General features: G+C 47.7%; 1 protein-coding gene across 5 annotated transcripts; it reads right to left on the bottom strand.

Annotated features, from left to right (window-relative positions):
* Positions 1–529: 529 nt before the first annotated feature.
* Positions 530–15,976, bottom strand: CNTROB (centrobin, centriole duplication and spindle assembly protein). 5 transcript variants are annotated; one of them, XM_035299958.2, is made up of 19 exons: positions 14,763–15,976; positions 13,301–13,389; positions 12,984–13,065; positions 12,378–12,534; positions 10,993–11,109; positions 10,657–10,773; positions 10,209–10,307; positions 9,414–9,650; positions 8,930–9,076; positions 6,191–6,324; positions 5,508–5,633; positions 5,127–5,289; positions 3,810–4,068; positions 2,385–2,536; positions 2,128–2,191; positions 1,782–1,952; positions 1,492–1,624; positions 973–1,045; positions 530–725 (listed from the first exon to the last, which is right to left on the bottom strand). In XM_035299958.2, the coding sequence occupies exons 2-19, from the start codon at positions 13,386–13,388 to the stop codon at positions 600–602; spliced, it is 2,445 nt and encodes an 814-aa protein (XP_035155849.1). In that variant the 5' UTR covers position 13,389; positions 14,763–15,976; the 3' UTR covers positions 530–599. The 5 variants fall into 5 exon arrangements, with proteins under 5 accessions (XP_035155849.1, XP_002748010.3, XP_035155844.1 ...); XM_002747964.7 differs by having other exon boundaries at positions 13,305–13,389; XM_035299953.3 differs by having other exon boundaries at positions 993–1,045; positions 13,305–13,389.
* Positions 15,977–16,069: the final 93 nt, after the last annotated feature.

Here is a 16,069-nt window from a genome sequence, read left to right as displayed (position 1 = left end):
CCCCGTCTCAACTAAAAATACAAAATTAGCTGGGTGTGGTGGTGCATGCCTGTAATCCCAGCTACTCAGGAGGCTGAGGCAGGAGAATCTCTTGAACCCAGGAGGCAGAGGTTGTAGTGAGCCAAGATCACACCATTGCACTCCAGCCTGAGCAACAAGAGGGAAATTCCATCTCAAAAAAAGAAAGAAAAGTTTGGGTCTTTTCTGATTATTAAAGTAACATATACTTGTCTTAGAAAATTTGGAAAATACAGAAATATATTAAAAAAGTAAGAATCACCCATAATTCCACTACCAACCAGAGTTCATTGCTCGGAGGTTTTAGCCTTTACCCACTGAATCTCAGCCGTTCCAACTTCCAAAATCTTGTCATAAACCATCTTCCAAAGCATTCATGTCTTTTCCCACAGAAATGACATATAAACACATAACATATAAAAAAAAATACTCAAACCAAATGTGGTTTCTTTACAAAGTGATTTCCTACAAAACCTCCATTTTCCAAATTCCTATGAGCCAGAGACTCTGATACAGACTACTGAGCATTTATTAAAATAACAACAACGAGAGAACAAAGAAGAGGAGAGAGGGTAGGGGGCTCATCTCCAGACTCCCCCCCGGCTCCTCATGCTACTTGAGGGAGGGTGCACACTTTTCTTTCGCGTGGGAGGTTTTTCAGTCTTGGGGGCCGTAGCAAGGCGGCGAGGGATAGCCTGGGAGGGAATCTGAGAGTTGATGGAAGAGTGAGGAAGAAGTCAGCATCAGATCCTCTCAATTCCCCACCCTACTGAGGAAAGGCAAGTGGAGAGGGCCAGATGAGTCCACAGGGAGGAAAGGCCAGGCTACAGAATGCAGGGACAGAATGGAGGGGGCAGGCAATGAGAGCACAGCCAGCTAGGGAGTGTGCAGAGGTGAAGGAACTGGTCAGTGAGAGCCCTTTTCTCCCCTGATCCTTGCCTGACTTTCCCTCACCTCTTTCCGGGGGATCTCACCCAAGCGGGAGTCTGTGTTCCTTCTGGGGACATTATCCCCTCGGCCATCAGTCCTGCCACACAAATCAAAGGTATGACGATAGGGAGCTCTGTCCCCCTGATTACCCAATATGGGATTCTGTCTCTTAAGAATAAGAACAAACTTGATAGACCTGAGCATCAAATGACTGGAGACATTAGCAGAAACAAACAATGAGTTATACCAGCTAGTCAAAATTCTAGGATGCTGGCTTTTGAGCTGTCAGGTAAAGAGGAAAAAACGAAGGTAGAGAGACCCAGAGAAAAGATTTTTTTGTTTAGAAGAAAACAGCAATAGAAAGAAGAGACAAAAGAAAGGTGTGGGCAGTAAGAGAAGGAGATCTGTGGATCCACATCTCATCCTTCACTTTCCTCCCCAGAAAAGGACAACAATTCTATTCAGTGTACAATACACCCACTCCACTCTGCATAATCCAGCTTCCACCCTCTGAATCCTTTCTCCTTCTTCCAAGGCTTGTACCTGCTATGTTCCAGCCTCTTCAGGTAGAGCAGCAGATCCTCAGCAGGCAGAGCCCCCCAGCCCCGAGCCTGGTAGAGTCGCAGCAGTTGAGACACCTCCATCAGCTGCCTTGGGAATGTGAGCCCATCTCCACCTGAGAGATATCAATAATCACAGGCCTCATCCTAGGGCCCCTCTCCCCAGCCCTCAGCCCATTTCCTCAGGAATTCAGAAGGGCCTTAAGTGCCTGTACCGGATGCACATGCAGGACTGTCCCTCTTTCTTCTCCTAGTAAACCAGGACCTGCTCACCTCTCTCTGGGGAACCACTGCTGGGGCCATTGCCTTGTGAATGGGAGGAGGGAAGCTCGTGGACCCGGAAAAGACTAGATGCCATGGCTAAGGGAACTTTGGTTTTGTGGACAGGGGGTGGAAGACGTGGCACTTGAGGGGCTTCCCCCCAAGATGGGATAGTCAGAGGACCTAGCAAAAGGAAAGAGAGCCAAGAATCAGAAAATGGGCAAAGAGTTAAGGAAGTCCCACCACCCAGTATTTATAAGGCTTTATCACTTTACCAGCTCCTAAAAATGCATTCTAGATAACCAACTCCCATCTTCCCCAGGCCTCAGCCCCAACTGTCTTCAGAGTTGGAACTCACCAGACTTAGGCGGCAACAGGTTGACAGAAGGGTTCTCACTGTTCTGGGGCATTGTCTCCAGCAACTATGGGTGAATAAGATAGTCAAGTTCCCCAGGAACTGATAGAGAAAAAGGCCTAGGGATCAGAGAGAAAAAGCTAGAACGAAGAGTTAGTCATAAACAGGGAATGAGGCCAGAGTCCTGGATTTCTAGAGCAGAAAAAGGAAAGGAGTAAGGGAAGAAGAAAATGAGCTAGTCTTGGTGGAATCTCTCTTACCTGGTGAAAGAAATTCTTGAGGCCCTCCAATTGGGCAGGTGGCAGCCCTTGCTTTACCAGGCTTTCCCCGTCAGGTCCAGGATCTTCCTCAGGGAATGGCCGTTCTGCCCTATGATCCGGATGGAAGGCCCCGAGTGCAGAGAAGGCCTCAGCTACAAAGGGAAACAGGTGTGGGTGGGTGGAAATGTGTTCAAGGGGGAAGGGGCTCCTCCACAAATCAACTCACCTAATACTCAGAAGAAAGGGGCCTGTTAAATGTAGGAGGAACATCACAGCTAGAAGATGAAGATGGAGGTTTAAAGGAACTGGAGAGGGAAGGGTTGGAGGTGACTGGGAGAAGACACAGCTGAATTCTAAGGCAGAAATATGGGCAGAAGAAGATAGCTGTGATACTCAAACTCTAAATATAACCTCACTAACTCCCTGAAGAATGGAAATGAGTAACATACATGTTCTGATCTCTTCCCCAGAATATGCCCCCATTCTTTTATTATCATCACATAATTTTAAAGATTTTAATTATGATAAAACTAATCTCTCTTTTTTTTTTTTTTTAGACAGTCTTGCTGTGTGGCCCAGGCTGGAGTACAATGGCACCGTCTTACTTCACTATAGCCCCAAACTCCTTGGCTCAAGCAATCCTTCTGTCTCAGCCTCCCTGAGTAGCTGGAAATTCAAGTGTGTGCCATCACACCCAGCTGCTTTTTAAATTTTTTGTAGAGATGAGGTCTCACTATATTGGTCAGACTGGTCTGGAACTCCTGGCATCAAACCATCCTCCCACCTCAGCCTCCCAAAGTGCTAGGATTACCAGTGTGAGCCATTGCACCTGGCCCCATCCCCCATTTTTAATTCAACCTAGGTTGTCATGTTTGTACCACACAGAACACCCTCATCCACTCAAATCACAGCTGACATTAAACTAGGGGTGGACACCACACCCAAGGTCAGCCAATCCAGTCAGACGGCATCTTTAAACTGGACTTAAAAAACTGAGACACCGATGTCTCTATAAATGTCTAGAGGCTCAGCTAGAGTCAGTGTCACAGCTGGTCAAACCCATGTGTAAAGTGAAGTTACGAGGGGCAAGAACCTTGACTGAGAGAGAATGCTAGTCTAAGAGTAGATGTGCAGGAGAGGCGGACTAGGAGACTACACAGAGAAGGGCCAGCTGGCTGCCTCAGTTCCCAATAGTGCCCCTGTTCCCAACTCCAGTTCTCATTAAGTCCAGCAATGTCACATTTCCATGAGATCTCAATCTCTTTATCTGGACAAACATAAGCAGATTTCTGCTTCTTGCAACTTGTCATCACTAAAGACATCTGGGAAACTAAATGCTCAAATATCAGATAGAAAGCAAGATATGGAAGAGGGAACCAATTCATGCACAGAAGGGGAACCCCAGTGACTTCTGTCCCCAGTTACCTGTGGATGAAGTGACATCTGGTTTGGGTTCCAGGGGTTGGAAAGAATGCTGGCTTTGAAAAGAGGGGCCCAACAGGAGGCTGAGATCTGAGGATGAATTACAAAGAACAGGAGGCACTCCAGGTAGCTCGTCCCTTGCTTCCCGACTCTGCTGCAATACAGGCTTCAGGGCCACGGCCACAGGAGGCATAGTCCAGACCCTCCTCTCCTCCTTCTCTGGCTCCTGAGGCCCAGGGCTGGAAGGTCCAGCAGGAGGAACCTGACCAGGACAGAGGCAGAAAGAAGGCATAGTAGGTTTAAAGAGATAAGACGTACAAACACTTTAATAAGATTATAAATTTCTGGGTGCAGTAGCTCACACCTGTAATCCCAACACTTTGGGAGACTGAGGTGGGAGAATCATTTGAAGCTAGGAGTTTGAGACCAGCCCTGGCAACACAGAGAGACTCCATCTCTACAAAAATTTTAAATATTAGCTGGAGGCAGTGTCACATGCCTGTAGTCCCAGCTACTCAAGAAGCTGAGGAGGGATGATTGCTTGAGCCCAGCCTGGGCAACAGAGTGAGACCCTGTCTCGAATAAATACATAAATAATAAATAATAAATATTTAAATAAATAAAATTAAAATTAAAATGTCCTAAGTGTTTCTTCTTTTCACTATGTTGCCTAGGCTGGTCTTGAACTCCTGAGCTCAAGTGATCTTTCTGCTTTAGCCTCCCATATAGCTGAGATTACAGGTGCACCACCACACCTGGCTAGAATTTTATAATGAAAGTGGGAAGTATCAACATATGAAGAGCTAGGAAGTGAGACTTCCTACTCTACTCTGGGGCAGGACTTGGGAACAATTTTTGGCCCTTTCCCTCATAATTAATTCAGCTATCCCTCCACAAAACTATTACATTTTATTTGTCACTTCTTAGGACTGGGAGACAAGAGTTATGCCAGTAAGCTATGGCCATGGAAAAAAGGATTTACCTTGTTGAGGCAGTTATTATTTGGAAAAGTCCACTGATTTTTTTCCCCCGACGTAGGCCTTGGGAGCTGAACTTAGTACTTCCCTTGGGAGGGAGCTAGATTTCCAAAGAAGGAATCTAGAACACAATTCTTGCTGGGCATGGTAGCTCATGCCTAGAATCCCAGCACTTTGGGAGTCAGAGGTGGGAGGATCACTTGAGCACAGGAGTTCGAGGCTGCAGTGAGCTATGATTGCACCAGTACACTCCAGCCTGAGCAAGAGTGAGACCCTATCTCAAAAATAAAAATAAAAATAATAGAACACAACTGAGAAGCTTAGCTCAAGGGGCAATGCCTACTGGCGGGTTGGGCGACGGGAGAGTGGTGCTGAGCAGCTGAGTGGCCTCATCCCAGTGGGCCTGCAGCATGGCCTGCAGACGTTCCACCAGCTCCGCCCGCTGCTCCTCCAGCTGTTGGTTCCCACTCTGAAGTTCACGTACTCGTGCTTGCTCACGGGCCAGTCTGAAGAAAAGAAAGGAGAGGTGACTCAGGGCCTTTAAGGAAGAAAAGACTTGGAGGCTATAAAGAGCCAGAAGGGAATGTCAGACATTCTGAAAGGACCTGGGGCCCATGTAGAGGAGACAGATCGACCAAGGGAGCAGCTCCTTACTCTTCCCAGTTTGGGCTCTACCCATGGGAAAGGGGTTGGGGCCTGACAGGGGCACTCCAGAGACCAGTACCTGAGCTCATAGTCCTCAGCCACCTGCTGCTGCCGTTCCTCTCGTTCTGCCATTTCCACCTTGAACTGAGCCAGCTGATTGGCCAGCTCCTGCTGGTGCTGTCCACTGAGGTCCTGCAGCTGCTTCCTAAAGGGCACAGGTAGGAAAAGAAGCCTGAGACTGGAGACAGAAGTGACCAACTGAGAAAAAGACATCATGTGTGCATGTGATAGTGACCCAGATAGCCAGTCAGCCAGCCTGGCCATGGCACAGGAAGAGACAAGGACAAAGCTGGGGGGTCTTAGGATGGGTTCCTCAGAAGCAGAGAAAATAAAGAAACTTATTTCAGAAGCATTTCCAGGAAATTTTGGCAGCAGAATGGGGGTGAGGAGAAGTGAGGCTGGGCTAGGAGGAGGCTCAGTCCCACAGAGCAGCTCTGGAGACAGCACAGGTCATACATCAGCATGGTCCAGCAAGGGAGTGGACCATCTATCATCCTACACCCATCAGTTCTTGGTTAAGGGCTACGCCCTATGGGTTGAAAATTCCCAGGCACTTCTGGCTCAGGTCTTTGCTGATGGGAGTTAGCGCACCCTGGGAGCCACAGTGCTGGACAATGGCAAAGAGAATATGGGCCTGAACAATGATTCAGGACAACTTCCTGCTGTGGCTGGGAGAAGTGACACCCAGTGACTCCTGTGTACCTGTGCTGTTCCCTGAGGGAGGCTGCTTGCCGTAGGCTGCTCTCCTGAGCCTGCGCCAGCCGCTCTGTCACCTGCTGCTCCAGCTGCACAGCCAGCTCCGACTCCATCTGGATCCGCTGGCTTTCATACCGGGCCTGGGAGTGAAGAAGGTGGGATAACAGTCAGCTCAAATCTGTTTGGACTTAGAAGAGGATGGAGGATATAACGTAGACAAAATCCAGTACCAACTTTCCCCCTCATAGGAGATGAAGAACAAGAATTTTGCCTTTATTCTTGTGTGAATGAAGGAGTGAAAGATGTTCCCCTTCCTTATTAAACCATGAGATATTCACACCTTAAAATACATCAAAGTGAGGAGGGAGGGGAGGGGAGAAAAAATAAAAATAAAAAAAGAAGAAGAAAAATACATCAAAGTGAAAATGACTTTAGGTGAAAGATATAAATTTCTTAGCTAAAATAAATGTTCACTAGAGCAATCAAATTCATTCTATGTGTCTGAGATAACATACCCCGAGTACAAAACCTGAAAGCCAGTAGGCATTCAATAAATGTCAGTGCCTCTTCCTCCTTAAGCAGTCAGCCTATAAGTGTCTCTATTTTCTCACCCATTGTCCTTCTTCAAATCACTAAAATCTGATTTCCACGTATAGTACTTTACTGCAAAGAACTCAATTTCTAAATCCAAATAGCGGTTATTTTCTCAGCCCCTGCTTTTAGACAGGATCTTGCTCTGTTGCTCAGCCTAAAGTGCAGTGGTGTGATCATGGCTCATTGCAGTGTTGACCTCCCAGACTCCAGTAATTCTCCCTCCTCAGCCTTCAGAGTAGTGGCACTACAAACTTGTGCCACTACGCCCAGCTAATCTTTTCATTTTTTGTAGAGGTTGGGTCTCATTATGTTGCCCAGGCTGGTCTCAAACTCTTAGATTCAAGCAATCCTCCCACCTTAGCCTCCCCAAATGCTGGGATTACAGGCATGAGCCACCACACCTGGCCCTTTCTTAGTCTTTTTTTTTTTTTTTGAGACTGGGTCTCACTCCTGTCACCCATGGAGTGCAGAGGTGTGATCACAGCTCACTACAGCCTCCACTTCCAGGGCTCAGTTGATCCTCCCACCTCAGCCTCCCAAGTAGTCGGGACTACAGGTGCACACCAGTATACCCAATTAATTTTTTGTATTTTCAGCAGAGTTTAGGTTTTGCCATGTTACGCCCAGGATGGTCTTGAACTCCTGGGCTCAAGCAATCCGGTCGCCTCGGCCTCTCAAAGTGCTGGAATTACGGCATGTGCCACCACACCTGGCTGCTTTTTTAGTCTTTATTGAATGTGATCTCATTGTTACAGCTGACACCCTAGGTCAATTTTTTTTTTTTTTTTTAATGGCGTCTCATTCTGTTGTCCAGGCTGGAGTGCAAGGGCACAATCTCAGCTCACTGCAACCTCCACCTTACGAGTTCAAGCGACTCTCCTGCCTCGGCCTCCTGAGCAGCCGGGACTACAGGTGCATGCCACCACACCCGGCTAATTTTTGTATTTTTAGGAGAGAGGGGGTTTCACCATGTTGGCCAGGCTGGTCTCAAACTCCTGGACTCAAGTGATCCATCTGCCTTGGCCTCCCACAGTGCTGGGATTACAGGTGTTAGCCACCACACCAGACCAAAGGAGTGTGTTTCTCAAATGCTGGCCTCACTGACCAAGTAATTGGGTACTTCCTTAAGTTAGCCATTTATAAGGAACATAGCCTCTCAGACTGACTTACATCTGGAAAATTAATCAATTTGTCCTTAACACACATTTTATACATAAAAACAGAGGCCCACAAAGGTCAAAATACCAGCTAGAAGTAGAACTGAGTGCCCTAAGTCCTCATGCAGTACTCTTTCCTCTTCAACGCTGTGTCTCCACCGTGGGCTGGAACACAGCTCTCTCCAATTCTTTCCTCTATTCTAGAGATCAGAAACTACAGCCCATTCAGCCCTCCATTGCCTGTTTATATAAGTTATACTGGAATACAGCTGTGCCCATTTGTTAATGTACAGTTTTAGCTACTTTTGTGGCATAATAGCAGAGTTGGGTAGTTGCAACTGAGACCATACAACCCACAAAGCTAAAAATATTTACTGTCTGGCCCTTTACAGAAAAACTTCACCAACCCCTGCTCTATTCCATGGCAAGAGTCTGACTAGTTTGAATTTAAAATTCAATGTGCTAGCTAGATGGAAAGTGTTTTTCAAAGTGTAATTATATCTGACAATTTTCTAGTCCAATTCTGTGCCAGGCCATGTGCTGTTATGGAAGTTTCATAAGTAAATTAAACAATCATTGCCCTCTTTGGTCCCTGACCTACTCAGAGAAATTAGAACAAGTTACTGAAGTAATGAGAGTTCCAAAGCATACTGTTACTATTGGAATCCAGTCTCTGACAAATGCTTCCACCTGCTCTGTCAACCCGCTAAGTGTGGTGTCATCTCTTAAAATAACATTAGGTATCTTTAATAAATTGAAATCCATTTAATCCTAAAAGTAACACTAGATCGGTCTGATATTGTGGGAAATGGTCACTCAGTGAGAAACGGCTCTGAGTTTAGGACAGAAAATCACCCATACTACATAGAAACCGTTAATGGAATTAAACCCCAAATACCTGAAATGGGAGTGTCTGCCACAACTCCTGCAGGGTCCCCTGGCCTCAGATCTACTGCTCTCAGAAAAACCCTCCAGAACCCCTCTACCTTCTGACCTGCACCAAGCTCATTTCCAGCTGCAGGGCATCTCTCTCTCTCCGAGCCGTGTCCAGCTCTCCTTCCAACCGCCGCATGTCAGACTGCACCAATGCCAACTGGTGCTGGGCCTCCCGGGCTGCCTGGGCTTCCCTCTGACCCTTCTCCTATGAAAGACAAATTAAATATAAGTACATACCTCATTTCCTATCTCCTGGTTACCTCCACTCCCCAAGTCATCCTCCCAAGCCCTAAAGCCCAAGCTTCCTCTCTCCTCCCATTTGTCCTATTTCCCCATCACTGTTTAATTTCATTCTTTGGCCTATCATGTATTCAATACCCCCAGCCCTTCCTGCTGGCCCCACACTCTCAACCCTGTCTTCCACATATGGCTCTCTCCACTCCTGCCTATGTATATCCCCTATTCTAACATTCCATCCCATTCAATTATTTTGCCCTTCATCTAGTCTCTAGTTCCTCAACTCTTCCAACTGCCACTTTTACCTTCTCTCTTTCCAGGTGAGCCTGGCTCTCCAACTGCAGTGCCTGGTAGTGTTCCTTAAGCTGGAGCTCTTGCTGGGCCCAGGTCTGCCGTTCTTCTTCTAGGGCAGCCTGAAGAGCCTCCAACGCTCGATGCTCACTCAGTTGCCCAGCCCGAGCTGCATCCCGCTCTTCCTGCAGCGCACAGCACCGCTGCTGCTCTACCTCTAAGCTCAGGGTCAGAGCTTGCCTTTCCTCTTCCTATAGACTCAGAAGAAAACCAGGATCCTTAGTAGGCCCTTAACAGACCAGCAATCTGCCCTCTGACCCTCATACAATGTGCCTGCTGAGAATTATGCCCATTAAAAACATAATAATTAGGCCAGGCCTAATGGCTCATGCCTGTAATCCCAGCACTTTGGGAGGCCGAGGCAGGTGGATCACCTGAGGTCAGGAGTTCAGAGACTAGCCTGGTCCAACATGGTGAAATCCTGTCTCTACTAAAAATATAAAAATTAGTTGGGCGTGATGGTGGGTGCCTGTAATCCCAGCTACTTGGGAGGCTGAGGCAGGAGAATTACTTGAACCTGGGAGGCAGAGGTTGCAGTGAGCCAAGATCGCACCATTGCACTCCGGCCTAGGTGACAGAGCAAGACTCCATCTCAAAAATATACCAAAAAAAGCCCAAAAACACAATAGTTGACTGGCACAGTCAGGCGCAGTGGTTTATGCCTATAATCCCAGCACTTTGGGAGGCCGAGGCATGCAAATCATCTGAGGTTAGCTTCCAGTGGAATTAACCCAGTCCAATCTCCTCACCAATGTCTCTCTTTCCCGTTGCTGCAGTCTGGTACTTTCCTGCTCATGATTCAGGGCCTCCATGGCCTCAGAAAGGCTTTGTTCCAGCCGGGTTACTGTCTTTCAGGAAGAGAGGAATACAGGGCAGAGGAACCATGGGAAATCTCTGTGTTTTATATTTTATAAAGCATTGACAATGTAAACTTGAAACTTCAGTGATAACTAAATGACTAAGGGGCCAAGCAGAAGACGACACGGTGTGGGAAAAATTAAGAAGACATTGATGATGCAAGCTGGACAGCAGAAACAGTTAAAGGAGAAGAAAGGAGGGATGAGAAGAAATGTCAGGACAGCTATAACAAGATTGAGGTCAATCTGTTGGGAACCCTAATTCTAGAGCTATTACTGCCCCTTCCCATCTAGAGATCTGTGACTCAGGTTCTAATGCCATATGCTCCAGGGCACTCACCTCCTGCTGCTTGCTTCTGGTGAGCTCTGCTGCCTGGCGTTCCTCTTGAAGTCCCCTGAGAACCTCTGTCCGCTCAGCCTCATGCCGGTTCCAGCCCTCCACCACACGGGCCAGGGTCTCAGGTAGGGCAAGTAAGATGGAATTTCAAAATAACTCTTTTGCTCTCTTTCTACCCATAGGGGCAGGGTCAACAGCCATCTTCTCCCAACAGTCAGAAAACCAACCTCTTGCCCAGCTCTCAGCATGCACCAAGAAACATTGGTTGGCCACCCCCTTATTTATTATTCTTTAATGCTCTTCATGGAGAGACCCACCCATATTTTGCTACCCTGGCACCTTGTCCAGTTGTTCAATCATGATATCTTTCTTGCGGTCGGCAGCCACAGCCACGGCTAATTGTTGCTGTAGCTCTAACACTCGGGTCTGCAGGCTCTGAATATGGCGCTCACAATGCTGGAGAAAAGGGTGAGATGTCTGGGTGTTGCCCATCTTTTGTATGACCACAGCACCACACTTTCCAGCTCCTCTACGGGGGAATGGGCTGGAGCCAAGAAGCCTGGGTCCCAAGAACAGAATAGGTTTGGAGAGGGAGAATCAGGAAAATTCTGAAGGAAGAACCCTGAAGCTAGATCTCCAACATGTTTCTCTACCTTTTCAGGAGGTAAGTGCTTAGATTCCAGCCTTCTCCTTTTCCTGGATCTCCTGAGTAAAAATCCCATAAACCTTTTGGCAGAGGTGCAGCAGCCCACACAGCAAAATGTACAAAGTTACTCCTACTTTCAGAAGCTCACTGGACACAATGAGTAAATACAGCAAGGATAAAGGGGAAAGTTTTTCATTCATGCCCAAGGAATTTGAAATAGAGAAAGAAGGCCTGGCGTAGTGGCTCACGACTGTAATCCCAGCACTTTGGGAGGTGCTGGGAGACCACGTGGTCAGGAGTTTAAGACCAGCCTGGCCAACATGGTGAAACCCTGTCTCTAGTAAAAACACAAAAAATTAGTCAGGCATGGTGGCGTGTGCCTGTAATTCCAGCTACTGGGGAGACTAAGGCAGGAGAATCGCTTGAACCTGGGAGGTAGAGGTTGCAGTGAGCTGAGATCACGCCACTGCACTCCAGCCTGGGAGACAGAGCAAGACTCTGTCTCAGAAAAAAAAAAAAAATAGTATCACATTACACTGGTTAGAATTAAAAAAAAAAAAGAGAGAGAGAGAGAGAAAGAGATACTTCCAAAAATGGCAACCAATTTTTTGACTTTTCCTATGCTTTGTCTATTTCTCCGTCCCCTTCAGATGTTAAGGCAGAGGCTCACAGAGCTAAAGCTCAGTATATCATCAGTAGCTGTAAATCCTGTGCACAAGCTAGCAGAGTTTGTGTCCATTCAACAAACACAGAGTGTTTCTGTGTTAGGTATATTCTAGACTTCAGGCAGCCAGTACTAAGACAACATTCTGATCCTCATGGATTTTAGATTTTAAAGGGAAGAAAAAAATGAGATCTATCAAAGCGATAATCTATATGAAGGAAATAAGAGGGTGATCTGACCGACTGCTTAGAGGGGAGGTGATGCCGTATAAGACGGATGGTCAAAAAAGGCCTCCCAAGAAAAACATTTGAGCAAAGTCTCAGCTTTCAGGCTCTTAACCCTCAGCCCTTTTCAACACTCGGGTTCTCTCTTTCTAATCTTTGCTGCTTTCAAAAGGAAGCCTTTGCATCTTACCTTGCGGCGGGTATGCTCTGAATCCAATGCATCTCTCAGCCCCTGACAATCTGGTGGATTGAGTGGAGGCCCTGGCCGAAGGCTAGTGTAGCGGGGAAACAGCTCCTCCAAGGCTTGGGCTGAGCTAGATGGAGACAAGTCTTGCAGGGGCCGGGTGCTGAGCAAATCAGGTAGAGAATGTTAGGGTTGGGAAAGCTTTTGGAATCCATTTGTCTAACTGTGATATTTTACAAATAAGGAAACTGAGACCCAGAGAGGGCAAGAGACTTGCCCAAAGTCATAAAGCTATATAACCATAGCTCCATAAATAACACGTTTGTGATTCACTTAAAGGTTTCAGCAGAAACAAGCTAACTCTCCTAGGGGGAAGAATGACTGGAGGTTAAGATAAAACTTGGTACGAGGCAGCAAAACTGGGTACGAGGCAGCAAATGTGCGTGTTCCTGAAGGAGCAAACAGGGTAGGAGACAGGAGAAAAAGGATGAAAACTGAAAGCTAAGTGATAAGCCTCTTGGGTTCTTAAGAGGTACAAAGGCAATAACGGGAGAAATAAGGAGCAAAACATTTGGATTTCCAAGTAAGCAAGCAAGCTAGGGGAGAACTCACTTGAGCAAGGTGGCTGTGCTATCACTGTCAAAGGAGTCTTCTTCCCGTCTCTCTGAGCCAGTGCCAGGAATGAGGGGATCCCCTGCAGGCAGCCAGAGGGACCCCAAAGCCAGGGTCAGGTAATGACCAAAACAGGGGCCACTTGAAGGCCTTCCTTTCAGTTCCCTCGTTCCTTCACCCCGTCTCCCAAAGAACAGGAGACTTTTCTCCTGAAATCTCTTGGTCAGAGGTTTTCCTGGGATTACTGGTTCCTCTGTCCACTTTCTCTCACCCCTTAAATCTAGGTTCTCCTTCATAGTTCTAAGGAAGGAGTTTACTCACGATAGGCTGCATCACGTGAGGTTTGGAGCATGGTCTGGAGCTGACCCCGAACACTTTCCATCTCAAAGATATGCTTAGAACCATCCTAGAAAAAAGCCACATGGAAATCAGATACCATCTGCATTGTCTGTCTCCTACTCACTGCTGGGGTAGAATTTTCACTCCAGCACTTTGGAAAACAAGAAAAACCAAACAGATCCAATAAGGGATGTCCTAACCATGAGTCAGAAACTCAAATACTACAGAAGCCAGAAAGACTTCAGGGAGGTGTAAGACAAGAGTTGTGGTGATTCTTGCCAATTCAAGAACAAATCTAAGGACTGTGTGGCTTGTGGCAATCATTTTCAGACTCTGGAAGACCTAACCAGTCTGCAAATTGACTATGACATATTTTCTTTTTTTGGAGATGGAATCTCGCTCTGTTGCACTGGCTGGAGTGCAGTGGTGTGATCTCGGCTCACTGCAACCTCTGCCTCAGTCTCCGAAGTAGCTGGGATTACAGGCGCATGCCACCATGCCCAGCCAATTTTTTGTATTTTTTTTAGTAGAGATGGGATTTCACAATCTTGGCCAGCCTGGTCTTGAACTCCTGACCTCGTGATCCACCCGCCTTGGCCTCCCAAAGTGCTGCGATTAAAGCGTAAGCCACTGCACCCGGCTGACTATGATACCTTTTCTATACAATATTAATAACTATCTTCTCTGTAACATGTTGTAATAGACTAAACTATGTCTTGATGTATATGCCAAAGTTTGAACCATACTATCAAAATAGTGTTGAGCTGGAAGGATCTAAGCTGGTATCCTAAGTCCCTACTCCCCTCTTGGGATTAAGAAATTTTACCCATTCCCAGTGCACAGAGAAGAGCTCACCAACCTACCCCATAGGTTTGCACTATCTACTTGGAGCAGAGATGTCTCTCACAAAAAAACACTAGGAAGTTTCATAATTTTCAAATTATGGTATCCCAGGTCACTCCCTCCCTCATAAGCATGACTGCCTACATAGTTAAAAGGAATATGAAGGGCTGAGGGCGGTGGCTCATGCTTGTAATCCCAGCACTTTGGGAGGCCAAGGCAGGCAGATCACAAGGTCTGGAGTTCGAGACCAGCCTGACCAATATGGTGAAACACCATCTCTACTAAAAATACAAAATTAGCTGGGCATGGGGGCTCGCACCTTTAGTCCTATCTGCTCAGGAGGCTGAGGCAGGAGAATCGCTTGAACCCGGGAGACAGAGACTGCAGTGAGCCTAGATCACACCACTGCACTCCAGCCTGGGCGACAGAGTGAGGTTCTGTCTCAAAAAAAAAAAAAAAAAAAAAAAAAAAAAGAAATCCAACATTAACGGTTCAAATCTCATTAAAGCTTTTTTTTTTTTTTTTTTAAACCAACCCCAATCCTAAGGCTCTCTGGTGTCTAGTGCTCCAGTGGTCCCCAAGACACACTTCCCTCACCTTTTTCTTTAAGTTGTTTTCCAATCCGACTGACAAGCTTCGAGTCAATTCTTGGGCTAAGCCGTCTAACGCCTCACGAGGCGGGGAGGTGGAGGGTGAATACAGCTGGGCTCGGGCTGTGGCCTCCGCCTGTCGGCTGAGGCGCAAAGAAGCATAGCGCTGGGAGGTCACTTCGGAGGACACTTGGTTGAGCCCAGGGGGTTCTGATGAATCACTCAGGAGATCCTCCGCCCCGAGGGGTGAACTGGTGCTGGCAGCTGATGTTGCCATGAACACAGGGAAGAGATGACCGGAGACAGCAGAGAGCTGGGAGGTTCTACTTTAGCAAAGTCCAGGAGGAAAAGTTCACGGAGAAAGATTTGGGAGAAGGCAGGAAGACTCCACGTCAGGGATCCTTGGTGAATTAAAGGTATCGAGGCTTTCTGGTTAGAGGAAAGGTTTCCACCAGCTCCAGGGGCCATGGGACTGGGCCAAAGCATCCCTTTTCCCAGCTCCTGGGAATAGCGTTAAGAAGGTGTAGCGCAGAGGGGGTGCGGACAGACGACCTACTGAGGGACAACGGCACCGCTGAAGCTCCTCTTCCTAACTACGAGTGCTGGAAGTTGCAGATCAACTCCGGCACAGTCTATCCCCGGTCAACTGAGCTCTTAAGTTCTTACACCCAAAACGTCCCAAAGGAAACGGACCCAAATCCCCTAGGGGCCCAATTTCTGTCCCGCTGCCCTACTTGTCCCTCAACTGGCTCCAATCTCAAGAGAGGCAGGAACCTCACGCTCCCCCACCCCTTCACCCGTTCTACCCAGGGTCAGCTCCCTTGTACTTTCCCTCCGACCCCTCCTAGCAAGAAAGCCATAGCAAGCTTCGCTCCCTAGACTCTCTCCCTCCCGACCACCCCAAAAGAAATCTTGTGAACCCTGAGTCACGCCCTTAGTCGTCCCTAAAAAGCACGCTGCCCTCAAGCCTAGCCGACGACCACCTGGTCCCGACTGTTCTCCACACTTCCAGTTCTCAGCCCCCAATTTGCCAAAGTGGGGAGCAAGCTATTGGCCTCCTCCCCTGAGATCCCCCGTCTCGCGCCTCCCTCTAAGCTCAAAACCGTTGGCAGCCTCCCGCCCACCGTCCACGGCCCCGCCTCTCTCGCCTCGATGACGTCACCACCCGCGAGACCACGTTCGCAGACGCTCACACCACTTCGGTAGCCCGAGAGCCTGGCCGCGCCTGCGCGGCTCCGGTGACCACAGATTGGCTGAAGAAGAGAGGCGGAGTCTGACGAGTGGCACTGGGGCGGAGTTAATGCCCTGCAGGGG

This window comes from Callithrix jacchus, chromosome 5 (assembly GCF_049354715.1).
Source record: "Callithrix jacchus isolate 240 chromosome 5, calJac240_pri, whole genome shotgun sequence".
Classification (NCBI taxonomy): domain Eukaryota; kingdom Metazoa; phylum Chordata; class Mammalia; order Primates; family Cebidae; genus Callithrix; species Callithrix jacchus.
Note: the sequence above shows the minus strand (reverse complement) of the source record. Positions and strands in the feature narration are given on the sequence as shown.